Source organism: Pholcus phalangioides, unplaced genomic scaffold (assembly GCF_987345545.1).
Source record: "Pholcus phalangioides strain wild (caught in Gottingen) unplaced genomic scaffold, Ppha-v1.0 ptg000020l_1, whole genome shotgun sequence".
NCBI lineage: Eukaryota > Metazoa > Arthropoda > Arachnida > Araneae > Pholcidae > Pholcus > Pholcus phalangioides.
This window is the reverse complement of record NW_028301613.1, coordinates 5,840,476-5,867,614: the sequence shown is the minus strand read 5'-3', so window position 1 is coordinate 5,867,614 and position 27,139 is coordinate 5,840,476. Positions and strand designations below refer to the sequence as shown.

Sequence of the window (27,139 nt, the reverse complement as noted above, 5' to 3'; positions counted from 1 at the left end):
CCCAAATGAATGAGTACAGAATCATTTAGCGCAGAAATACGGGACTATTTTTTTTTGTTCCGTGTATTTGCTATTAAATACTTTAACGCCCCCCCCCTACCCAAATGAATGAGTACAGAATCATTTAGCGCAGAAATACGGGACTATTTTTTTTGTTCCGTGTATTTGCTATTAAATACTTTAACGCCCCCCCCCCTACCCAAATGAATGAGTACAGAATCATTTAGCGCAGAAATACGGGACTATTTTTTTTGTTCCGTGTATTTGCTATTAAATACTTTAACGCCCCCCCCTACCCAAATGAATGAGTACAGAATCATTTAGCGCAGAAATACGGGACTATTTTTTTTGTTCCGTGTATTTGCTATTAAATACTTTAACGCCCCCCCCCCCTACCCAAATGAATGAGTACAGAATCATTTAGCGCAGAAATACGGGACTATTTTTTTTTGTTCCGTGTATTTGCTATTAAATACTTTAACGCCCCCCCCCTACCCAAATGAATGAGTACAGAATCATTTAGCGCAGAAATACGGGACTATTTTTTTTGTTCCGTGTATTTGCTATTAAATACTTTAACGCCCCCCCCTACCCAAATGAATGAGTACAGAATCATTTAGCGCAGAAATACGGGACTATTTTTTTTGTTCCGTGTATTTGCTATTAAATACTTTAACGCCCCCCCCTACCCAAATGAATGAGTACAGAATCATTTAGCGCAGAAATACGGGACTATTTTTTTTGTTCCGTGTATTTGCTATTAAATACTTTAACGCCCCCCCCCCTACCCAAATGAATGAGTACAGAATCATTTAGCGCAGAAATACGGGACTATTTTTTTTTGTTCCGTGTATTTGCTATTAAATACTTTAACGCCCCCCCCCTACCCAAATGAATGAGTACAGAATCATTTAGCCGTGTATTTGCTATTAAATAATTTTTTTGTCCCGTATTTGCTTAAACGCATGTCCCGCATTTTTATATGGTCAGCTGTAAGCAAACCGTGGTTGAAGAACCGTTTAGCCGCCTGTGTCTACTGACGTGGATCCGCTATGGTACGCTTGGCGAAGTTTTGTACTTGGCGATATAAGGGGGACCGGTCTCTGCACTCTACCCCCCATGGCATTTGTTAGTTATTGCAAACCTGCATGGCGTCTTCGCATCATATTACAATGCACAGATCCGCTCATCACATGCGCATCATTTTCACATCTTTTTACTGTGTAATGACTATGTAGTCATTAATAATTAACAATTGTTAGTTATAATATTGTAAGTTATCTTTCTAAATTGGTGCAAAAAATACAGTAAAGTAATTAGTGGCAATAAAACAATAATTTCGGCATAAGCTTGTCTCTTACTTTCCAGTAATGCCGCTTCCCCATACTTCAACCGATGAGAGCCAGTGCGGGATATGATTTAGATCCGTGGCCACTGAGAGTGCACAGTGGACATGAGGAGCCCCACCCTGGAGACACAGATAGAGTGCAGATGCACCACCAAGCAAGCGATGTGCTCAGTAGTTAAGGGCTATGCCCGGGTGGACCAGTGTGTTAAGATGCCACTGTGCTGAGCTCTCTCGTAACACTAACAGGATGACAGGTTGCGATGATTTATGAGACAAGCGACAAAACTTCAATCTTCCCAATAAACCTATAGGTCAAAAGCCACACAGCTTTCTGGTGAAACTACAGCGACTCAAGACCGGCTGTACTTACATCAGTAATGTACCTATATTTGGAATAACTCCATCCTTATGGTGCTAACATCAATTTTTTAGTGGCAGTAGGGACCTGGTCTAGAGAGAGAGAGAAATTCAGTGTCACCTTCCTCTCTATAAGCAAAGGTGGCCTATTGCTAAGGCAAGAGAAGTTAGTATCTCTCTTTCAAGACTGCAACTAGGTGGTGGGGGCCCATGCGCTGAACCAGGAGGGGCGCCGAATTGATCATTTAACTATTTCCTCTGCATGCAAGTGGCGCCAAAATTCCAGCTCAACCCGGGTGACAAAGTATCTAGTTGCAGCCCTGGTCTCTGCGGTATATTGATTAATTTACTTGCCAGTGTTTATTCCGACTATGCATCTTTTCTTTCTGAAGTTTATCTTGGCATTAATGTCCAGAAAGTCTTTCCAAAGACTTGGCATGTTTATTCATTACTCCCGCCCCTAAAGAACTTGAGCACTCTCATGCATAGGCGGAGATAGACTTGGAAGTCTGTGGGGGGGGGGGGGCCACGATGATGATGATGATGATGATGGCAATTCATCTATACATATATGTACTAGATCAGTGAACTTCACCTTTGAGTCCCCCCTGTATCTCCACCTATGCTCTCATGTAAACTAACCTTAAATGATCTGCAGCGCACCGACGATCACTCAAGTATTCAGCAGCCCGTTGAGCGAACACTCAAACGCTTAGTGCCACATTAACCGATCACTTAAATGACCTTTTTTTCTTTCTTTCAAACTGAGTACAACTCAGGTCTATCGCCATCTATGAGCGATTTCCTACCTAGTGAGTTGTGCCGGAAGTGTAACTGTGTGTGTACCTAACAGTCTGAGTGCATATGTCGTGTTTGATTTTTCAGTGCCGCCATCTATATTCCAGAAGTGAAGTGAGTTGAATTACATATGTTCGCGTACATGATTGAATTACATTTGTATTGTTTGTAGGTCTGTTGCCCGCTGTGGCAAGACTTTTTAAAGGGGAAATCAGCTCGCATTCGCGCCTTGTAGTTGGGAACCACAGAAAACAAACTTCAGCCGACCATTACTGTGGCGACGGTGGGGTTTGAACCCGGGATCTTGCGGGAGTCTGTCATCATGAGCACTCGACCATTACAGCGGCTACTTAAATGACCTGCAGCACATTTATAGCTCAACCAGTGCTCAGTGGCACATTTACAGATTACTTAAGTGGCGAGCAAAACACATTTTCGATTAAGTAGCCCTATAAGGACTCGTCATCTTTTCCAGTTCAATATAATCTCCCCCCCCCCCCCAAGATATCTTAAGGACTCCCGAAGGATCTCTTGGCACGCTTTTTTGGAAACCATGATCTGATGTCAACAAATCATAATTTTTATTGTTTTGCTTAATAAACGATTCCATGTCGAAATAGAAAAAAAACTGCGTAGCCCAATAACATCTTTTCAATGTGTAGTCCCCTCCCACTTTTGTCGATTAATTTGGAATTTTGTCATGATTTTATTTAATAATTGTTTTTATTTAATTTTGTCGTTTTATGTATTTATTTTTTCCTCTTTTTATTCCCCCCATAGGTAATCGGCTGGAAATATATGGCTGATACCGATCCACTTGGAGTGTTTCTGGTAAAGTCTGGTAGCAAAGGTGATACCCTACTCTTCCGATACCCGTTCCCTGGTCCCGAAGACAGAGACAGATTAGGAAGATGTACGTTAACACTGCGACGTCAAGTGTCTTTACTTTTCAGTTTAACACTGTAATGACGGGAATTTCAAGCTGCCTTGAACTGGGGTGTTCAGATGAAATACTTGCTAAACCTGGAAAAATACCAGAATTTTTTTTGTTAAAAACGGGGACATAATATGAGCCCTGTTAATGAAATCCGGGGCCAAATAGAGACATTTCGAAAACTTCATTTGGTGGACATTTCAGTGTAAAATTACCAACTTATACAATGTGATGCACAAAAATATTTTCTTGCTAGTTCTGCACAGCGGCGCCAAAATGAGTAAAATGTTAGGATTGGGTGATGATTGTTGGACTTCCCATATATAGGATTGAATGGCATATACCAGGGGTGGCCAAGTTCTTTCTGTTCACGGGCCAACATAATGGTCAGCTACAGCATTGCAGGCCACCACTTTGATGTATAAGCCGTTCCATCATTAATTGAATTAATTCGTTATTAAATCAATTTTATCACTAGAAATAAGTTTGTAAGCAGTTTGTTAATCAAGAAATCTGCTGATGGAACCGATAGTTCAAATATTGATCACAAATTTAATTTTTTCACTGTACTTTTACCTTGTCGCAGGCCGCACAAAATCACTTCACAGGCCAGCTGTTGGCTACCCCTGGCGTACACCATGAAAGAGGTGTCCGACGTATATAATGTAAAATGCTCATGAATTCCTGGGTGGTGGAGAGGGAACTCAAGTACTCTTATGCTTCTATAATATAAGTACCATGAAACTTTGCTACAGCGATACTCAATACAACGATAAATCCCTCTTAATGTGCCTTTTCCATCAGTGTTGTTTCACTCTAGAAAACGTGTGCTTTGAACCTCGTGTAAAAAAAATTCTTCGTACATTTTGAAATTTGTTTTCTTTTGTAAGCTCAATTATATCATTAATAACTTCATTTCATCGATAACTTTTTTTGCAATTTGAAATACTTTTTCCCCTGCTTACTCAGATATTACATTTCACACGACAATTGAAAATATACAGGGTGGTTATAATTGAAGTTCCCGTACTCTCTCGAAGTAGTTTTTCCTTAAAACTGTTTATCCGAATACAGCCAGATGTTTTTGGGATATCTTAATGAGACCATGGGAGAGAGATTTATGAGATTTACAAAAAAAGTTCAATTTTCAACCACCAGGTGAAAAAGTAGCGCTTTTTTATTGCATTTTACATTTTCCCATGGTCTGTATAGCTTCTATATGAAGTTTCAACAGAATATGTCTTCCAGAACAGTCGCTACATGGACCTGAGTAGTTTCAGTATATCGGCACTACTCCGACCTATGTAGCACTCGTTCTGGAGGACGTATTCCATTGAAACTTGCTATATACATGGGGGGAAGGGAAAAGAAAATGCAATTAAAAAAAGTGCCGCTTTCTTACCTGGTGGTTGAAAATTGAACTTTTTTTTTATTCAAAAAATCTCTCTTCCCATGGTCTCATTAAGATATCCCAAAAATCTGGCTGTAGTCGGATAAGCAGTTTTTCGGGGAAAAACTACTCCGAGAGAGTACAGGGGCTTTAATTATAAGATCACTCTGCATATTTATCGCTACATAAATAATGTTTTTCTCAGATAGAACATTTTGAAATTACAGCAAATACATATATCTATAATTGAGACTCGTAGAGGAGATGGGTACTGGCCTCAAAGTGTCTTGATCTGCATTTAATTATTTCATTTTTTATTCTCTATTGCACCAATAGAGGGCGCTAACTTCCTCTGAAATAGAAAAACATAATTTGCCTGAACGCCTTGACTTTATGAAATGTTTTGAAATTAGAAAAAAGAACGCGAAAATACAACAGTTGAATTAGGTCCATCTATCCATGGTCCTGTCCCCTGCAGGATCATAGTATAAGCTACTTTCCCGCTAAGGACATCAGAAATGTTTTATACCTATGGGTGTTGGGCTTCAGCTCGATGTATGAAAAAATCTGATTTTTAAATAGATAGAAGCTTGATCTCTTTTACAGAATACTGTGTGTGTTCAAGCACTCGATGTTCGTATAACAAAAAACTGCAATTGCCAATGTCGTTGAGTGCCCCCTCCCCATGGCATTTTAGTCAAATTTATAGGAGGCCAAATAGCTCTAAAGATCCCAAATGAGAGACCACAATTTCTAATGAGCGATTCTCTATGCACAGTCGCTTTACCTAAAAGAAAAGAACAGAATCAGCTGATGTGATGTAGCCGATTTGCATCTCGTGCGTGGAGGACTATAATAGAAAACATTTTTTTAAGTTGGGAGGGTACTCACTCCAACCTGTTTTGGCCTTAATTCAATTGTGTAGGTCAGAGGTTTCCAACCTTTTTTCTGTCGTGAGCACTGCCTGTACGCTTCATCGAAGAAAGAGTACCCTAAAAGCGAGTATAACATGCATGAATGCATACAATGTCAATGATTTCAATCGTTGAACGCACAATTCCTCCAAGGTGTTTAATGGGGATGTTGACCAAGTGCTCACGAGCATGAAATAAAACACTCTGGATACTTCAGGGGAGCATCATGGTGCTTTCAAGCAACGAGTGTTGAAGATGCCTGTTCTAGTTCATTTCATAACTTGCTGAGACCCATGGACTCTGCCAGTGGCGTCGGAGCCGGGGGTGCTGTGGGTGCTCGAGCACCCACGGAAGTTTGTAGAACAGGTCCGAGCACCCACAGAATTGATTCAAAAATCGAAATTTCCTACATGAATCTCAAGACCGGCACCCATAGGTTCAAAACACTTCCGACACCCCTGGACTCTGCATAAAGGAGGCTGACAGGAGCCACAATATGAACGTTATTTTATTTACACTAGCCTATAGTGTAAATTTACTATAGTGGAGGGGGAAGACTGCCTGCATATCCACTAAAGACCTTATTCTAGTGATCAAGACCTGTTTCAGATTGGATTCACATTTGAGGGGAAAATGACATAAAAGGAACTGTTTTGACGAGAAACAGGTTTTGAAGAGGAGTTAAAAGGAATTCCCATCTCGTCAAATTACCCGGAGACTAATTATCAAGACTCTACTGTAGTCGTAATCATCATAATATATTTTATAAGCTGGCAAAATAGTTTCAATCGTAGATTTCAATTAAGAACAAAAATTCAAGTAGGCTTCGTTGGAAAGACCAGATATCTTTATTTTTAAAAAAAACTTGGATGAGACCGATATTACTGAAAAATGCTACAATAACCCCAAACACAAAAAAATATCCTTATTTCTCCCCTCGTTCTTTTTCAGCAAAATGTTTCGTCACGTGACGAACTATAGATTTTTTTTTTTAGTCTGTGAATCGCCCCACCCATGTTACTATAGCTCTAGCTCCCATTGATGACAAGCATTACAGTTGTTCATGCATGTTGTTGAGTATTTTGGTTGCTCATTATATTTTGCCTTTTTGACTGTTTTTTTCCTTACCCTTTGAAAGTACAGTTTTTGTATTTTGCATGTCTCGTTACTGGCCAAAGTTTGAAAGTTCAGTTCAGATACATTGTGTATTTATTTTCTAGGTAATAAGAAAGTTCCCCATGCGTTGAAGGATGAGAAAAATGGTTTCGGCGGCTCAGAGTGAGTTTTTGTTTTTGGTCTGAATGTCGTCATCAATAGGCATTTGTTATCACAAAAATTAGACCTTTGCCTGGTTTTAATTTATTCAAAAAATTTACACGCTTTTAAGACAAATTTTAATTGGTTGATTGATCGACGTGTTTCAGCTCTACAATGGAGAGCTGTCATCAGGACCTTGTGGTCAGAAATCACACAAGTGAGTCATTGAGTGGGTGATGTTTATGTTTGGTTGTTTGGGGAGTTTGCCTTTGTATTTGCAGAGGCAAATTGGGGTGCCATCTGTTGCAAAGAGTTGAAAATTCTGTCTTGACTGAGGTTAATATAGCCTGTCCAAGCTGATGAAATAAATGGCGTGCTTCTTCCATCATTAATGAGGAAATCCTGGCAAGTTCTGATTAAGAATCCCTCTAGAAAATTCAGTTCGGAATTGTGTGTTGCTTTCTCAAAATCAAAGTTATGTGAAAGTTGCCAACAGTGTTGGGCAATAACAGAGCTATTTGTCTGTCCCTTCTCAGCATGCTTTCAGTGTTTGAGAACTCGAATATTAAGATTTCTCCTAGTATGGCCAATATATCCTTTTTCACAATTCTTGCATGGGTTGAAGTAGATACCAGATTCCTCGTTAATGATGGAAGGAACACGCCACCTATTTCATCAGCTTGGACAGGCTTTATTAACCTTAGTCGAGACAGAATTTTTAACACTTTGCAATAGATGGCACCCCAATTCGCATCCAAAGACCACTCAGCTTCAGCAAATACAGAGAAGGAACTCTCCAGATGACCAAACATAAACATCACCCTCTAAGCGATTCCCTTGTGTGATTTTTGACCACGAGGGGTCCTGATGACGGCTCTCCATTGTAGAGCCGAAACACATCGACCAATTAAAATATGTCTCAAAAGCGTGCCAATTTTTTGTATAAAATAGGCATTTGGTTTATTATTATTTTTAAAATATTCAGATTCAGTAAGTTGACTCCCACTAATCAGGCATGTATCAGATCAGGGTGCGCTGAATTACCAAAATTGCGGACTACTTATAGTTAGTTGAAAAAGCTCATTTAAATAATATAAACTTCTTCACATAGACACGTAGTTCTAACGTCCCTCACAGTTAGTGCCTGATTCGAAATATCCCTTTGGGGCAGACAAGGAAAACAAACGAGTTTTTTTTTTCACTTCAATTACTTCATTGCAATAAATAGTTTCAACACGTTTTACAGTTAAACACACATTACATTTAGTTACACATTTACAGTTAAAATTTTCAACTAATTTTTGGTTAAAGACAATTTTTTGGCATTATTTTTCATTATTATGATTTTTCACTAATTCAATAATTGGAGTCAATCAAAATGATTGGATCTCACCCATGAAATGGAAGTCTGCACTACGTTGAGTGCATAGGCGGAGATAGAATTGGAAATCTGGCGGGGGGGGGGGTGCCACAGTCATTATTGCTGGGGGCAAGATGATGATGTCAATTCATATATACATTAGATCAGTCGACTTCACCTTTGACGCTGGGAGGGCAATGCCCCCTCCCCCCACGTATCTCTGCCCATGGTTGAGTATCACGTTTCCTCCATCAATAAGCTTTGTGTTCTGGTTGTGTACACGATGCAGAACCAAACATGTTGAGGCAGCGAATTGAAGAATGATACCTTGATGATAAAGTCTGATCATGAGCAGACAGCACCCAGTAGTAGATTACAAAGTGATCGATGAACCTTTACGATATGTATATTCCAGCCAAATCAACGTCAGTAGATGAAGACGTCACAATCAGCAAACAGTTGTCAGTCCACCGAAATAACCTCTCGTCGGTGTTGATCACCCCAAAGTTCATGTTGCAGTGGCAGCCATTCACCATTCCCGTGCTACAAGACTTATTAGAGACGTTTTAGGATTTGTCATTAAAAACATTCACATCTGCACCAGCCGGGGAACAGCAGGGACAATCAATCTGACTTATAATTTTAGCTATTGAAACAGCAAAGCTGTCAGTTAACCATATAGAGAGTTAATGACCGGAGTCGAGAACAATCTAAAAAACGTTATTGAAGAAATTAATGGGAAATGCAATGCTAACAGCACACAATCAGCATTTATGGCGAGATTCCCTGCCACATGTGTCTACGGGAGCCAATCGGCTTCAAGGTAAATAAATTGTTTGGGGTTGGTATGATATTCATATGACTATTCATCTAAGATTTACTTTATTCAAACACCAAAAGTCGGGGGCACGATGATGTCAATTCACACATATGCATATGTTCATATGCAAGTGCCAATGCTGCCCTCCCCCCATCTCTGCCCATGCTGCAATGCTAAATGATTCTGAGCTGCACAAAAACCAGTTTTGGGATATGGCTATGTAAAATCAACCATTAAAATTGTCCGTGTTGTGCCAACCACCCCTCGAAACCGGTTTTTGCATGGGGTCAGAACTGTGTAGCACTATGGGTGTGGGTTTGGTAAAAGGCATTTCTTCAAAATAGTTGTAATTTTTAAAATTTACGCATGTCATTTTTGTTACAGGTTGGCGAATAGCGTAGAGTGGGATGATCCAGGTTTATTCGGGTGAGAATTTTTTTTGATTTTCTGGTAAATGATAAAACAATACTGCATTATATCATATCCAACGAATCATCTCATCTGTATCTTCTGAAGGGGGAAAAAAGGGCATTATTTTAAGTTAAATTTAAACTATAGTTGGCGCTCGTTTTTTTTTCACAGACATGAAAATTTTTTTGTGAAATCAAAAGATATAACACTGAAAATTCAAAAAGATAAACACTGTATATTATTCGGGATCGGAAGATTAGTTAGTAAAAAAATTGAAGTTTTCAAATTGGAGGTTTATGAAATCAAATGTCGGCTATATATCAATTAATTTTAATGATCATTATGATGATTTTTTTGAAACGGTTTTTATTTTGTATAATTTCTCTTTCCCCCCCCCCCCCCCCACCCCTGGAAAGCTTTGATGACAAAGTGTTATCTAACTTGTTCGCTGTGAAGCAAGAACTGTGTGGCAAGCAGTTCGAGCTGAAGATAGAAAATGTCAGATTCGTTGGTCATCCTACGTATCTTAAACTAACGTCCACGAGAGAGAAGCAATCGACTTTGACCATGTTTCACGTGGTTTTTGCCTTGAAAGTGAGTGATGTTTGATTTTGTGTCTCGTTCTTAAATATATATATGTTATGTTCCATGTCTGAAGCTTATTGGCTTCATATAAAATGGCTGGCTACTGGTAGTCGCCTTGCGGTGACACTAAACTTCGAATTGATGCCATGACATATACAGCTTTGCCTGACCATTCAACGCTTTAATATTTTGAGACTATGCATGCATCATAAGTGCAATGCTTCAGATTTTTCAGTTTCATTACAATTTTTGTGTCAGAAACCAGATTCTTCCACTCTTTTGTATCTTTGTAGAAAATTCCCTAAAAATCCTCGAGTTATGTTTTGCATGAATGAAAAATCCCCAAAGAAAATACTTTTTCAGTTCTTGCAATTCCAGGCTAACCATGTTTCCTCAGGAAAAATATGGGGGAATTTTGTGACTTCAAGTGTAGGAAATCATCAATTGTCTCAAAATATGTGCCAAAAGTAAGAGAAAGTTGCCTAGTTATTGCTGAAATAGCTGAAAGATCACTAATCACGGGAAATGAAATTATGCTGCAAATAACAGTGGACTAAAATGAATGTGACAAAAATTTAAGACAATAGTCATCATTTTGAATCACTCCATTTGATCATTTTTATCACACCTTAGTCATTTTCTCCACACAAGGGCTAATTAGACCGGGACCTACAATTTATTGCAGATTTTGAACAGCAGTTTTTTTTGCATACTCACCAAGAGGTTGGTGCGTTAACCCTCTCAATGTGGGATTCCCTACTGTAGCAATCTTTCTCTGTGGCCATGTTGTAGTTTCTGTTGTACCCATGTCATGAAAGTTTCTGACAAGGATGAACCCGTGACACCTCTAAATATCCTTTGGAACTTTAGGCGAGTATCTTACCAACCTGGGCTACCGTGCTCCTGAATCCCTCCTTAAATGGGTGTTACCTATACTGGCTCTTTTCTAATAGAAAAGTTCCTGAACGTTTTTGCCGCACTGGTACAAACATACTCAACTCATGGCCTGTGGTCCTTAAAGTCATCTGATGTGGTCCATGACCTCAAATCTAATTTTGTAAAAATGAACCAGCTGTCACATTTACAGACCACTTAAGTGACCTGCGGCACATCTTCAAATCAGTTAAAAGTCTCCCTGGCACATTTCCAGATCACTTAACACTAGAAAGACGGACGGGGGTCATTATGACCCTGCACAGTGTTTAAGCTTGCATATCTCTGCTAAGAATAAACCGAACCACCTGAAATTCCTTGACTTTTCCTGAATTAGCATGTTCTTATTGTATACCAAAGTTTTTTTTCGTTATCTTTTTTAACAACGAAGATATGAGCGAATAATACCTAGAAAGACGGGAGGGATTCATTTTGACCCTTCCTTATATCCTAGCACATTATGCGGTATATACTACAATCATCGTCACAATTGATTTTTAAGTAGGTTATAATCCTTCTGAAAGTCTTTTTTTCCATTTGACCTTTCTTTTCCTCCCATTCTTATCTGCCAGTGTCCGTCATCAGGTGTGTAATTTTTGGTTCTTGTCAAGCATTCTTTCCATATTATCCGATAAATTGTTTGTCCTTTGATGTAGAAAATTTGATTGCACATGATTGTTTCAAACAGTTTAGAAATGGCGAGAAAACTTATATTTACTGAAGAAGAAATACTCCAGGAGTTGCAAAGATTAGATGAGAGAAACTCTAGAAGCAGTGATGATGGAAGTGCAGAAGAGCATGAGATCTACCCTATGCCGAACTGTGAAGCAAGTAGCGGTTCTGATGACGAAGATTTAAATCAAAATAAAATTATTTCTCCAATGGTGCATCAGTTGGTACAAAATAGAATGCCATTGAGAAATAAGAAACGTAAAATCGTGAGAAATGGTACCTTGTCGAAAAAAAGACCCCAGAAACAGTTACCTATAATAACGAAACTAAATATGGAGTCGACATCGTGGATCACATGGTGAGATTATACATTACCGAGACTGGAAGTCGTCGCTGGCCAATGCATGTATTTTCTAACATTTTGGATATGTCAGTGATAAATGCTTCGATTTTGTACAAACAAGTGACAGGAAAAAAAATCAGTCTGAGAACTTGCATATTGCAGTTATGTGAAGAACTCCGTGCTGAGTATTTCAACTTGAAAACTACAATTCAAAGTGCGATAATATACAAAACACCTATTGATGGAGACAAAAAACGATAGAAATGCCAATTGAGAAGGAACTGCTCACTCAATAAAACACTTCAATCTTGTACGCAATGCAAAAAACCAGTGTGCGGCAAATGTGCATCGAGAGAGGTGATTTGTACAGAATGTTTTGAGTGCTAGATAAAAACAAAATATATTAACAGGCCAGTGGTTTCGCCCTTTGTTTTTTGTGTTATAACTCTATTTATGTTTTAAAAATGATATACCGTGATTTGAAACATTAAGGTATCAGAAAATTGCAAAAAAAACTGTTGGGGGTCATTTTGGCCCCATCCCGTCTTTCTAGGTATACTCTTGCGATCCGTCTTTCTAGTGTTAAAGGGCCTGCATCATATTTCCAGGTCACTTAAGTGATCTGTAAATGTGCTACATATCACTCAAGTAGCCCTGAACATGTTTTAAAACAGAAGGGGCTCACACTGTCCGGAAGGTTGGCATCCTTTCACTAGTAAATGTGTCGCAAACTCTGAACCATTAATCAAAATTTTTTTCTCTCTTTTGAATGGCATATCGATTTCACGTGTATTGCATTTGGTGTATCTAGCTTTCATTAGCCTTTTTAAAGCATTACATATGTCATGCGAAAATGAGTTTTATTTATTTGTTTAAATTAGGCATGTGCAAGTCATTCCGTCGTGAACAGCTATCACGATTTAAGTCGTAGGTTATCAGTTGCCATTTTGCACGAAGAGAACAGAGTTGATTATCTGACGTTGCAAGTGAAATCCATGCAAGTTGCTCATGAGGAAGTAGCATCTCTTCCCGAAGGTAAAACTAAATACTTTTATGACACTAATGTGCGTGCTTGAATTTTTACCTGCTTGCAGAAGCTGCCACTCGCCGGCAGACTTCCAATGAATGAGGAAGTGTAAGTGAACACTGTCACATTTCCGTTTTTGATTAAAGTGTCTGGAAAAACAACAATACTGCATTAAATTTTGTGGGATTCTTGGTGATTCTTGAGTAGAAACAATCTGCAAGATTCAGTGGATCTTTTGAGATGAAGAAATGTACACCACACCGATAAAGGAGTGGTACAACCACTTATATGAGATGTCAGAACATCAATGGAGAGTTCTGGTAAGTCATCAACATCCAGAAATGAGATCGTTATTGAACAAGCGAGGAGTCTGGTGGTGCAGGATCATCTAATACTGATCAGAGAATTTGCAGACTAGACAATTAGCATTGTATTCGTTCATTCCATTGTGGCTTACAATTTGGTTTTCAGGCCATGCAATGTCAACATCATGCCGACCGTCTTTGACTCCACTGGCATGGTTCATCACGAGTAGGCACTGCATGGCACATCCATCACCAAGGAGTGTTACCAGGACGTTCTGCATCGCAATTGACAGCTTCATCAAGATTAATGCAGTGTCGTTAGTTTTTCCTGCTGTTTTTCAAAACCAAAAACGTGATGGTGCGCTCACTTACACTTCTTCACTCATCAGCTGTCTGTCTGCGATTGACAGCTTCTGCAGGCAGGCAAAAATTCAAGCATGCGCACTAGGATTTCTTACATATGGGTACCAAACTACGCCTTCCTAGCTCTTCATTGGTTCACGCACAAAAAAATATGGTTGGATACTTTTTGAACAAACCTTGTAAGTGGTTGTTGATTCTGATTTATTATTTTCTCCTGCCATAGTGTAGGGATTGGCTGCATATCTAATAGCTTATTGAGATTGGTCACATAATGAAATTTTATGGTTGGTTCCGTTCATTTTAATGACTTTCCTTCTTTTTATCCATAACTCAGTTATCTCTATTGAGGCAATTGACAGCTAATTTTGTCCCGAAGAAATGAGTACGTTCAGAATTTTTGGGTGTAGTGAAAGCCTGAGCTGGGGTACACACTGGGAGCAAGATGATAGGCAATATGACAAGTAATGCAATACAATAGTAGGCAGTACAACAAAAACATAGGATACTGATTGCTGAAAACCGCGCAATTTTTATTCAAACAACTTATTTTGTGCACAATAGTGATACCTATTGGAGTCGTATTGGTTGGGAAAACATAGAGTATCTTGATCAGTTCTCTGGTGATGTTCGTGTTGCTCTGTTTGTAAGTGTGAACTGCTGTGCAAATAATGTAGGCATTGTGACGGCTTCGCATCGCAAGAGCTTAAGTTCTGTCCATATGATAACACAGTGGAGGTAGTGTTCGGAAGTTGGAATAGTATTGGATATGTAATAATCATACAAATGTTTTTCCTCATTTCCAGATTGCGAAGAGTCTCCATACAATTTGATTCTTTCCAAAAGCCAGCTTGCAGTTACTTTAAGAAAAGTTTATGATGAGTGAGTATACGTTTTTGTGGATTTCCAATATTTCCAACTTCTCCTTATTCTGTAATAAAATAGCGCTGCCATGTGCTCCTCCCCCCCCCCCTTTTGATAATATTTGAGTTGAATATTCTGGAATCAAAACATTTCATCAGTCAGTATAAAAAAATATTGGTGATTCCCCATATTTGAATATTGATATTTCTTGTTTTTTTCCCCCTCATCCAGTCTGAGAAATACTGGCATGGTGTATTTGACGATCAATTCGTTCGTAGAAGTTTCATTCGTTCTACCTTGGAAGTGCCACTACCTTCACGATCCAAGACTCAATATAGGCGTGAGTTTCTCCTCTTTCTTCCTCATTTGTATAGAGATTTAATTATTTAATTTTTTTAAACTGTAGCATTTGAATGGTAAAACTGTTGTTTTTCTCCCATTTTGAATTTTTTTTTTAACATTCTTCCCCCTAAATTTTTTTCTTTTATTCTTTTGTTTTTATGTGTGTAGCCTGAGTCAATAATGGCTAGCCTGAATGCTTTGAGGTGAGTACTGAATGCTTGTTGCTGTTGTTGTTGGTGGTGGTGGTGATAATATGACTGATTGAAAAGCAGAGTATGAAAAAATCAAAAATTTTTGATTAAAATTAATTGACTGCTTATTAATTGAAGCAAATCTTGTTGATCATTAAGAATGTACATTTTCATATCACCTAATTGCTTTTTTCTTCTCCTAATCGCTCAAATTTAATTAAGCGTTAATGAATAAACAAATAAACAAACTATAAGCAAACAATACAAAAACCAAAAATCTGTGTTTATGTAACATGGAAGGTCATTGAGCGCAAATTAACTTTATGGATTAACATTTTTTTTTGTAGAAAAAAGTGTTTTTATTCATGATTCACACCCCCACCCCCGATTAAAGTGAATGAATGGTGGCATCTCAGTATCACACATCTGGTGCAGACATCTCAATTCACTCGATGCACACAACGAAAGGGCCATTCATCATCAACTAAATAAAACAAATTCTATTGGCAAAATTGTTTTTCTTGCACAATGAAAGGATGTGTTTCCGACTTGCATGATGTTGCTTAATAGTTTGCACATTTTCATTTTTTCACAGATTTAATGATTTTTTGTAAAAAAAAATGAGCAAACTCAAAATTCTAATACAAAAAGTAAAGTCGAAAGCCAAATGATATCTATGTTGGTACAACATCTACTATTATTTTGAATCAGCAGTTAGGGCAAGGCTGTGTACAAAAAATTATTCCTTTGTTTTTTAATCATGGGGAACCCTAGTGCCACATTGCAATGCATTGAATATAGTGCAGTTTAGCTCCCTAATGTTTCCTTCAATGTTTTCCATGCACAAATTCTAGAAATAGAGCAGTTTTATTTCTGCACTGTATCTAGGGATTAAGTTCAAGTCTATAGTTACCCCCAAAAAGATCGTCTATACTCCCCCCCCCCCCCCCCAATCACAAACTTTATCACATATCAGTAACATGCAAACCGTACCAGGTTCATTTACTTCAATATCATTGAATTTATGTGAACGAAAAACAAAATTCAAATTTTGTGATTTAAATCGCTGATTTTTTTAAAAAATCAAGTGATTTAAATTTAGATTTAAATCAAGCTGATTTAAATTGGCATACTCTGGTGAAAAGTGCCATAATTATTTAAATTTCAATATTTCTCTGTCTGCTGGCAGTCTGAAATAAACAGGGTGCCTCTCTGTAAGTCCTACTTCTGCCTTTATCTCATCAACTTTCATCAGAGAGGTATGGTTTGACTTTCAAATTAGAACTACACCTCTACAGCGAGTGGTTGATGAGATAAAAGTCCAATTAGGACTTACAGGACACCCTGTATATAAACATGGTGGGAGGGGGGGGGGGATTCAAAAATGGTAGTACACAAAAAACCAAACATTTATTGTCATAGTTTACCAGGTTAAAAATGAAATGTAAAGACGTATATGAACGCAAGTTGAAAATGCAAGAGCAACATGCTACAAAATGACATGAATAAACAAGAATGGCTCTTAAGAGTGACCTGAGCTGCCACTTCCCAATGATTTAGTGCCCTGTAGCAGTTTTTTGTTTCACTTCCAACCTGGTAAACTGTGGCTATGAGCGTTTGGTTTGGTGTGGTGTGTAATACCATCTCATAAAGTTTGGTCCATCTGTTTTTTGAATGACCCTGCATAATGTTTTTTTTTCAAGGCAGTGTGAAACCACTTTGAGCATATTATTGATGTCTTGAATACAGACTTCAAGCAATATGCAGCTAAACTTCATGCATGGAAACAGAGACTCGTATTCTAAAAATTCATTAACTAGGCTTATATTGATTGCCACCCTGAGCCAATAGAAATTTTATCTGCTCTTGGCTATGAGTGCAACTATACCTTGTAATTGGGGGAAACAAACTATGTACGAATGCATGTGAAACTTTTGGCTCTCCCAACCAATAACTCTAATAATGCAATTCCTTCCATCCTAATTATTTTTTAACGGTTTTCTTTCTTTTGTAATGGCTCTCATAACTAGGGAATGGTGATATATGGCTCTTGACATTTTCTATGATTCCAGAAGGCGTTTTATTGCTAGAAAAGTGTTCTCTTCTTCAGTCTAGTTGTACCAGAACCCCCTTGTTTCATCTTTTGTAGAACATTTAGGACCACTTTATTTGAAATATCCAAGGTAACCATCAAGTGTTCATACTTGGGACAAATACCATTTTATTTTTTAGGTCCTAAAAATTTCAAATTATCAGTACAAAGAGCCTAGACACCCTTCAGAATGTAAATATATATATATATTTTTTTTTTCAACTTTAACGTTTCATTGAATGGTTGATTTTTCAGTGCAAAGTTCGAAATTGTCCCAAGTAAGGTCTGGGCACGCATTTCCACACTGGGCCAGGACCGTAGCTCTGGCATCATTAGATAGTTCAGATAGTTCAGATTCTACTATATCAGAAACCTCGTAACCAAGACAATTTGTCCAGATGGTGCTGTACCCTTTAAAAGTACACATAGAGGTGTACAGCTTCCACTCAGAACGCCCTCTAAACAAAATGTGATATGATGCTTTCATAAAGTGAATATCTCTGGAATTTATTGTAATAGGACTTAAGTGTCCTGTACCTATGTGTAGTGTAACGAAAGTACAGTAAAACAAAAATGTACATGACATCCAGCATACAGATTTATAAAGACTAATGACAAATGCAAATCATCAATATTTCGTTTGATGTGAAAATATTTGCGTGAAAGAAGGGGGATCTTGTCTCATTTCTCGCTGTTTTTCGATACAGGCCATATCATGGGATACTTTTAATAGTCAACATAAACGAGCTTCTAAACAGTTTTCCAGAGGATACTCCTCCAGCTCTCCTTCGCTTAATAAAAGTATCCAGTCCACTGAAAAATTTGCAGCAGTTGGCGGCTGATGCGGACATCATACTGACACATGTAAGAATGTCATATTTATTATTATTTTTTGCTTAAATAAAGTTTTGGCACGAACTCTATCAACATGTTTTGCTCTCCAAGTGATAGACCAATTTTTTAGCATTCGGAATGCGAGCTTGTTTTCTGTTTGTTCCGATTTGCATTGCTTATTTCAACATCATAATTATTTTTACCCTCAAATATGTTCAATTTTTAATGATAGTAAGGGCTTAACAACAATACCATTGAGCAAAGTGAGATTTGATTATTTTCTCTTTATTCCCTAGGTATTCCAACTGGTTGGTCATTTGGTGTTTTGGTGCAAAGCCATCATCATATACCCTCTCTGTGATAGTAACGTGTATGCAATATCTATGAAGGCACCCACCAATGCGTAAGTATATTTGGCAATTTTCGAAGCCTTTTCTTTCTTTGTGATTCACGTGTCGCTTTATAACTGTTCGATTTTCTAAGTTTTTAAACGACTGATGTAAAAAGAAGAGTCTAGATATTTCTGAGAGAGATAAACGAGGGCTTTCAAACTTGGTTTTAAGATCTCGTAGGTGAGATGCTCCTATGTATAGGAGACGATGTCCTTCATATGATCTCTTATCATGTCCTCCTAACCAGAACATGATCCGTTGCTCTGTCTCAACGAAGAGATATAAGCAGGTGGTCAAAGAAATCTCTTGTCACAGATAACTCACCAGGAAACCAAGCCGATTCGTTTTCAAAGACATCCTCGTCCCACAGAACATTGCCTTCTCACAATTTGGCTTAAAATTCAATAAACTGGTTCACCTATTATCATTGTCCACTATTCCATGTCATTCTTACTTTCATAATCTGTTTGCTTTATGGAAGTGGCAATCACATGTCTCGAATACTTTAAAACAGTTTCCAGGTTCTGCATCAAACTCAACAGTTTTACCCACCCATCCTATAAATAATATAATAATCCATCCAATTATCCTATCTGACCAATACAATGAAAAGGATACGGGTATAATTATACCTGTACCCTTTGCATTGTAGTGGCCTATATGTCGAACCCTATATATGAGTCACTAAGATATCTATTCAGAATCCTTTGATCGGTAGGGTTGCCATAGCTGACCATAATTATTATGATTAGCTATGGCTAATTATAAATTACCATGATTATTGCACACAAAAAAAATGCCAAATTGGCGATGACTCCGAAGGGATCGACCCTCATAGGGATACACAGGGATATATCAGCATATAGGGGCTGATGAAAGGCTGAATTTTGGACATTGGCAGAGCTAACTGCCAGTTCGTGAACTGCCAAACTTTGGGTTTTGGCAGTAATGTATATATTTCATGATTAGATGTTCTTTTCACCAGTGTTTTCAATGTGTATATATAGTCGAATCCCATTTCAACGAATAACCATTATAGTGAAAATCTTGTTTTAACGAATTTTTTCCCCCTCATAAGTTTCCGTAGGAACAATGCAAGACCCTGGAATTCCTTTATAACGAAATTTCTTTATAGTAAAGGAATTTCTCCAGTCTCTTGGAGTTTGTTATATATAATAGGATTCGACTGTATCTCAATTCATTCTCACCCCCTCTTTTCTGTTGTTTAATATAACTTTTTGTTTGTTTGCTCACAGGCTTTGGCCTAAAGCAGAAATAAAATAATACTGTAAGCAATGCTTCCATTTCCATTTGATCCACCCTTGTAGACACCAGTAGTTCATATTTATTATGTTTTGGACAGATCTCGTATTTCAAATTCATTCATAGTTATGTGTGTGGGCAGTGAACTGATCCCTCTCATATTTTTAATAATCATTTTATAATTTTAATTAGCCCCCATGAAGCTAAGCCATTTCTTTTTCTCCTCCAACAGAAGCTCTGATCTTGTCCAGATGTTTTCAGAAAACTTCCCGGGAATGAATTTGCTGTCCGTTCTGAGCCAGTTTTCATTACCCACGACCCTCAGTAATTTATCAAATCCCACGAATCACCCGCAGCAGCAAGTAAGCCTAACATATCACTTCTTTGCTTATCCACCTTACCCTACAATACCAGAGGTGTGTTCAAAAAGTATCGGACCTGCATTCATAAAATATACTTGTTTTTTATTGATATAACAATTTTACCATGATCTCCTTCAAAGTAATCCCCCCCCCCCCCCTGGACTGCTACACACTTCTCACAATGGTTCTGCAACTGTTAAAGCAGCGCTGAAACGCCTCTTTCAAGATGGGGAGCAGCTGGTCTGTCGCATTCTGCTTAACGTTTTCTCTGTACCAAAATCTGGTCCCTTTCAGAGACATTTTCAGCTTGGGGAAGAGCCAGAAGTCATACACAGCCATGTCAGGAGAGCAGGGAGCCTGACAAAGCAAGGGTGTTGTGTTTGGCCAGGAAACACTATACCAGGAATATGAAGAATGAGCGGGTACGTTATCATGATGGAGCTGCCGACAGGTCCGAATGTATACACCCCACAGCATTATGAAGGTTATGCAAGAACCTTTTGGTAGTACTTTTTGGTGATAGTTGTGTCCTGTGGTGCGTACTCATGATGAATCATGCCACTGGAGTTAAAGAAAACAGTCAGCATGACTTTGGCATTGCTGTGGTCCCGTCTTTCTTTTTTTTGCATCTGGGATGTTGAATGCTTCCATTGTGATGACAGTTTCTGGGTCATACCCATAAACCTAGGTTTCGTTATTAGTCATTACTGCGCTGGAAGTTGGGATCACTGTTCAGTCTCCAACATGTCATCCTTTGCGCTCTCCAAGCGAAATTGCGTTTGCTCGATCATTAGCAGCTTCAGCATGAACTTAGCTGAGATTCTCCTGAAGCCAAAATCATCTGTCAAACTAGAATGAAGGGATCCAATGGTAATGCTTGCCTTGTCTGCAAGTTCTCTGATCGTGATTTGACGATCCTGCATCACCTCACGTGGTCAATGACAATCTCATTTCTGGATGTTTAGGACCTACCAGAGCGTTCTTCACTTTCCACTGATGTGTTCCCATGTTTTAAGTGGTTGTGTCACCCCTTTATTTGTGTGGTTTTCATTGCTTTGTCTCTGAGGACCTGCTGAATCTTGTGGTTTGTTTCTAATTGAGAATTGCCTAGGTTCACCCAAAATTTAATGCAGTAGCATTGTTCAAGTTTTTCTGCCATTTTGTGTCTGAACCAATTGATTGATACAACCGTTGATACAACGGCTTACCTGCACTTCCTCGTCCATCAGCGGTATGTTGGCAACTAGAAGGTGCTGCAGGCAGGTAAAAATTCAAGCATTCACTCTAGGACCGCCTGCATAGTGTACCAAACCTTACCTCCCTAGTTTCATTGGTATACGTAAACATTTTAGGTCGTATACTTTTTGAACAGACTATGTATAATGCATACTGTAGCTTTTCCATCTGTGTTTGTGTGGCGTACTCTTTATAAAAAAATAAATTCAATGTGTCAATATGCTGAAATGTATCCTTCATGCATTCTTTCTTTTTGTTCTTGCAGACGCAGCAGGTTCAGATGGTCATCTGGATGCTGCAGCATAGGTTGCTTGTGCAACTTCATACTTACGTTGCTTTTTTACCTACTGAATATTCTTCTTCAACGCTTGGCACTTCAAATGGTAAGCTTTTTTTAAAAAATAATACCATCACACACTATATTATGTATGTATGATTTAACTTTTATGACTTGATGTAAATTTTGTGAACAATTTTATTTGTTTGTAACGTCTTCTCGCGTTAATTTTTGATTTAACATTAGAACCTTACTCTCTCTGAGTGAGGATGGGGATTCTCCCGACGAATCCAGTCCTGTGACCAGAAATTTATATTACTTACCCTCTCTCAAAAAGTGATTATTTTATTTCGCTTCAGCAGGTACTAAATTCAGCAAACATCTTATATGAAATCAATGATAGAATGTCTTCCATTAACTGGTCACCCAACTGCTAAAACCTGTTTTTCTTTTTTGCACTGAAGACCAACTCAAGTCTTATCCCCATTCAGAAATTTACTACCAATCAAGTTGGTCCAGAAATCTTTCTCTTTAGAGAAAGTCATGTTATATTTCCGTTTTCATGTTTAGACTGAAAGGGACTCCCAACGAGAGCATATTGATGGAAGGACTCATCTATCTGTGGTTGCCTCTGGAACTGCCAAAATCTGTTTGCAATGGTTGAAAATCTGCAAAAACCTACATTCGCTAAGAAATTGAGTGTCGGATTCTGTAACATAAAGTGCCATTTATGTGGATTAATAAAAGCATGTATTTTACCCCCAATAAGTAAAAAAATCTTTAAAAACCTGTTTGTGGCATCATAGTTTTCTTTCATTAACCATTCAAATGATTATGGGAAAGGAGGTAGGAACCCCTTCCCCACCCCCCACCCCCATTGAATACATTGAAAAAAGGTACAATTTTTGTACCGTCTTTTCTCCTGACGAGCATCGCATTTCATCATCTCAATGAAATTCAGATGGGAAAAATGTGGTGCTCAATGTTGTTAGCATTTTAAGATACCTGTAATCAAAATAACAAAAATTGAACTCTGGATATTTGCGGAACTCCTTATTTGTGACAATGAAATCTGATGAATATGAAAACTGGAAAATAACCAAGTGGCTTTGCATCCCCTGCGGAGGTATGAACCTCCCCTTCCTTTGCATCCCCTGTGGTTGATTCTCTCGCTTGTGCAGGGCTGGAACTGGGGGATGGGTGGCAGCCACTCCGGATGGAAAAATTGAGGGGGGCGGTGCAGTTTTAGGTGGGAACGAAGAACATTGTTATAAAATTATCAATCTTTAAAGTGTGTTGCAGGGCAGCAAAATCATGTTTGTCCCGGGCGGCAGAAATCCTTTTTAGTGCCTTGCACTCCCATTGAAGTTTATATTATTTTTCAAACCATTTTTTTACTCAATGCTACCATCAACTCCCTTCAAATAATTTGAAATGTTCTTGAGAAACCATGAATTGTAGTTTGTTTTTTGTTTCTTCTTGGATTGCAGCTCCCAGTGAAGAGTCACTCTTGAGCTCAAGCTTGTCGCCAAACCATTCGAAAAGTGGATCTGAAGAGGATCTTTCGTTGAGGGAACAGGATTATTACTTCCTTTATAAATTGACTCCGCAGGAACGGAGCTGTATCCTCAAAGAATCTGCCTCGAACAACAATGATGACATCAAGAATTTCCTTAGGTGAGCCACCAGTTTTTACTACTTGACCGTTGCTTGACCGTAGTATTAGAGTCTTCAGCAAAATATCTCACAATTCTAAATTATCTCGCCAACCAATGACAAACCTTTTGGGAGTCTGGAAAGTCCTCCTTCCTGCATCGATAGATGTGCTATGTCAGGGAATCCATGTTTAGCATGTCAACCTTTCCATGCTGATTGCCATACATGCCTCACTGATCAAAGGTACCCGAGAATCTGCGTGTAAATAATGGTATTAGAAGACACTCACACAACATGCTGATGAAGGTGGATAATCCACATAATTGCAAATATTTTTTCTTGTGTCTGATGAAAAGCGGGCAATGCGATCGGCACCCAGGTATGCCACCAAATTCACTCAAAGATTCTGTGTCTCCCCGGAGTGATAACCTCATACCAGATCAGTAGCCGACCGATTTATGGATCTCCACTATCAAGCCATTTGGCATCGGGATGGATGAATTAACTCATTATTCTTGAGGTTAAAGCATCATGGTGCCAGAATGTATTTGATTTCAACTGGAAACTTGCCCTGAGACACTTGGTCTAACTGTTCCTTAATGGAATGACAAATATAGAACAAGAGAAGATTACAGCACACTAGCTGTATAAAAGAACTAATTCCCGTGCCTACCGAACTGCCGAAACCAATCATCATAGAACTAGAAAATTTTAATAATTTTTTCATCACAATAAACGTTCAATCGAAATCTGTATTTTCAGTTAGATTTTGGCAACAACAGATTGGCTGCAATCGCCAACATAATAAACCGTAAAAAATATTTGTGATTCAGGAAATATTTCAAAAAATATTGGCAAATGATATTTAAAGACCGTTATCTGCATCTTTACGCCCAGGAAGGTGTATGGGCATGTTGCATCTCATTGTTAAATCGTTTCACCATCTACAACGGACATGTTTAAAAATGAATGGTACATTCATTGGAAGAAAATTGCGAAGCTGTTCATTCTTAGTTGATGGTAACCAAATTCTTATGGGTACCACGCACGTATTTGCTTTTTCCGAAATTTTGGAGTTTGTTTAATAAAATTCAGGATTGTAATTTATAAATTACACTGGTATTTTCAATAGAAGTTGTTTATTTTCATTTAGCCAACTGGTTTCCCCCCCCCCTTCTCTTGTAATGTTGAAGGGCTAAATTTTGCATCCCCCCCCCCTCCCCGGTCTGATGCTTGGGGCACCAGCCTGTTGTGGCATCTGTATTTATATAACACAAAGGGTCTACAACAAGTGTCTCTGAAATCCTCAAGTGAGGGCTGCAACTAGATGCTTGTCGACAGGGACAATTTTGCACTCCCCTGGTTCGACACTTGTGGCACCAGATCCACCTGCTGTTGCGGTCAAGTGCTCATAGTGCAGACTCGCATCTTGAAGAACCCCCTCCCCCCCAATGTGAGGGGTTCCCAACTTTGAAGCAAGAATTCAAGCCAATCTCCCCATCAAAACGTCTCACCACAGAGAGCAACAGGCCTACAAACGGTACAAATATTCAATCATTACACTGCACTCACTTCATTTCTGAAATATAGATGGCAGCACTGAAAAATCAGTCACAACACTGGATACGCACTCAGATTTAGGTACACACACACACTTCTGGCACAGCCCACTCGGTAGTAAATTGTCTATGGCGATAGACTGGGGGTTGTGCTTTGTTTGAAAGAAAGGAAGATCCACCTGCTCCCTCCTAGTTGTGGCCCTGAAATGCTGAACTCGAGGATTCATCATCGCAAGTGGTTTTTTTTTAGAATGAGAAAAGCCTTCTCTTTGTATAAATAAAATGGCATAACTAAAACAGCACAACATGTAAACTACATGCAAACTGAACACAAGGGTATGATCTCCCAAGCGACCTATGGCCATCCAGGGCAGATTCATGAAAATAACACCGAAATGTTTTCTCAGGGCAACACATGTTATACACACACAACCTGACATCAGTAATGACGTTTTTGGTAAGTCGTAAAACCTCTCGTAATTGACTTGATAAAAATGGTTGCTACATCCACTTTGAAAACATCAAAATTACCATAACCAAATAGTTAACCTTTCAGAAGATAGATGGTGCTGTATGTGAGGTGAAATGCAAAGAAAGTGTGATGTGCTAGCTGTGCAACCTGGATTCGAACCCTGACTGGAAGGGGCCTGTACCTCAGAATCGCGCATCAGGCCTTTATCAAACATGCTATCGGAGCAGTACTTATCTATTTTAACATGATGCTATTTTAACATGACTTTACATGCAGTGATGTACTAATTTTTGATAGCGTTGAGTAATGCCTATATATAGTTATTTTGTCTTTTATTTTTTATCCTTGAATATTTCTGTATTATACATGACTTTAAAATGGCGTGCTTTTTTTAAATTGACGTCATTCTGAAAAAATGACCAAATAATTACGTCATATTTGACGTCAGGCAACTACTTGAGATTTTACTACACTTACAGATCGATTCTACTTTTTGCAGGCTGTGCCCTTACTTTAGAGGCCGCAACCATCTCGAAGAGATCATGTACTGCGAAAACATCAGGAGGTCGCATCTGCTGACTCTCATAGAGAAATTCCGTAAGATCTTGATCACGTACCAGTATGAAGATCCAGCTGCTGCAGCCTTCTACAATTACACCTGAATCAAGTATACATTTGCATCCGCACGCCAGCGCTGCTGCTTTTTCACAGTTTTATGTTTCATCACAAACGTGTTGGACTTTTTTTTCCCCTTTTCCCTAGAGACTCTTTGGTGCATCTGTTCTAAAACGTTTTTTTTGTAACTGATCGTATTTGTCGCAAGAGAAGGTGGCAAAGGGCTATTCAGACAGTGATGTTGCCATATTTACTTTCAAACTCTGCATTTAACATTCTATTTTCATGAATTAATTATAAGAGTTTATACATAACTTGCAATGTATAAATAACTTTCGGGCTGTAATTTCCCACGGTGTGTCAGTCAACCTCACAAAATATTCAATTAGAATTAGGAAGCCTTTCAAGAAGAGACACAATTCTGGTTAATAGGTCTTTCATTATCATTACTGAATGTCACATGTGATGCCAGTGTGCTTCTGATGCACATTAAAGCACCAAGAATCGAGGAAGACGCCATCCTCTTCAGACTACAATAACTTGGTTGTAGTTTAACCATTAAACTAACATTGAGGAGAAATCAGCTTATACATATTGGGCATTAGAGTCGGATGTCCATTATGGGGGTTGTCGAGATTTTCTTCTGTAATTTGTTCTGCTGCCACTCAAGACACTAATTCCGCATGTTACATATCTTCACAAAAAAAAATGAGTCAAGAATCTGTTTTCCTCCCCCCTTTTTAATGAGCAAGGTGACAGAGTTTAAACGCATAAATATGAAGAAAGTCTTTTGCATATTCCTGACAATCAAGCTCTGTCTAATGGAAATGTGTTCTCATTCCAGCAACTTGGAAAGTACAAGAAAAAGCATTCTTTCTATGATCGTGATAGATTTCGGAACTTCATATTGGAATGAAAGCCGTATTGCGTGTAGTGGCTTTTCTACTTCAGCAATGTCTGTATATTCTCAGTTGGCTCTACCATCAAAGCAGCGATATGACCAACAGGCGAATCGACCAAATAATGTCATTGGTATCCTTCATTTTATAGAGTATCGGCAGTATGTAACTCCCTTTGAATTAATATTGAAGACAGATGGCATCACCAGCAGAGAAAACAGAGCAAGCACAACTCCATAAACATAAATACGTTAGGGCCACACACAAACAT

General features: G+C 38.5%; 1 protein-coding gene across 2 annotated transcripts; it reads left to right on the top strand.

Moving 5' to 3' along the window:
• Positions 1 to 1,149: 1,149 nt before the first annotated feature.
• Positions 1,150 to 27,139, top strand: Nprl3 (GATOR complex protein Nprl3). 2 transcript variants are annotated; one of them, XM_089248779.1, is made up of 15 exons: positions 1,150 to 1,272; positions 3,284 to 3,416; positions 6,962 to 7,019; positions 9,563 to 9,604; positions 10,006 to 10,183; positions 13,004 to 13,157; positions 14,621 to 14,696; positions 14,910 to 15,018; positions 15,189 to 15,223; positions 18,011 to 18,167; positions 18,434 to 18,540; positions 20,025 to 20,154; positions 21,656 to 21,773; positions 23,158 to 23,344; positions 25,854 to 27,139. In XM_089248779.1, exons 2-15 carry the CDS (start codon positions 3,302 to 3,304, stop codon positions 26,014 to 26,016), a joined length of 1,629 nt encoding a protein of 542 aa, XP_089104905.1. In that variant the 5' UTR covers positions 1,150 to 1,272; positions 3,284 to 3,301; the 3' UTR covers positions 26,017 to 27,139. The 2 variants fall into 2 exon arrangements, with proteins under 2 accessions (XP_089104905.1, XP_089104904.1); XM_089248778.1 differs by lacking the exon at positions 1,150 to 1,272 and adding an exon at positions 2,523 to 2,617 and having other exon boundaries at positions 25,854 to 26,669.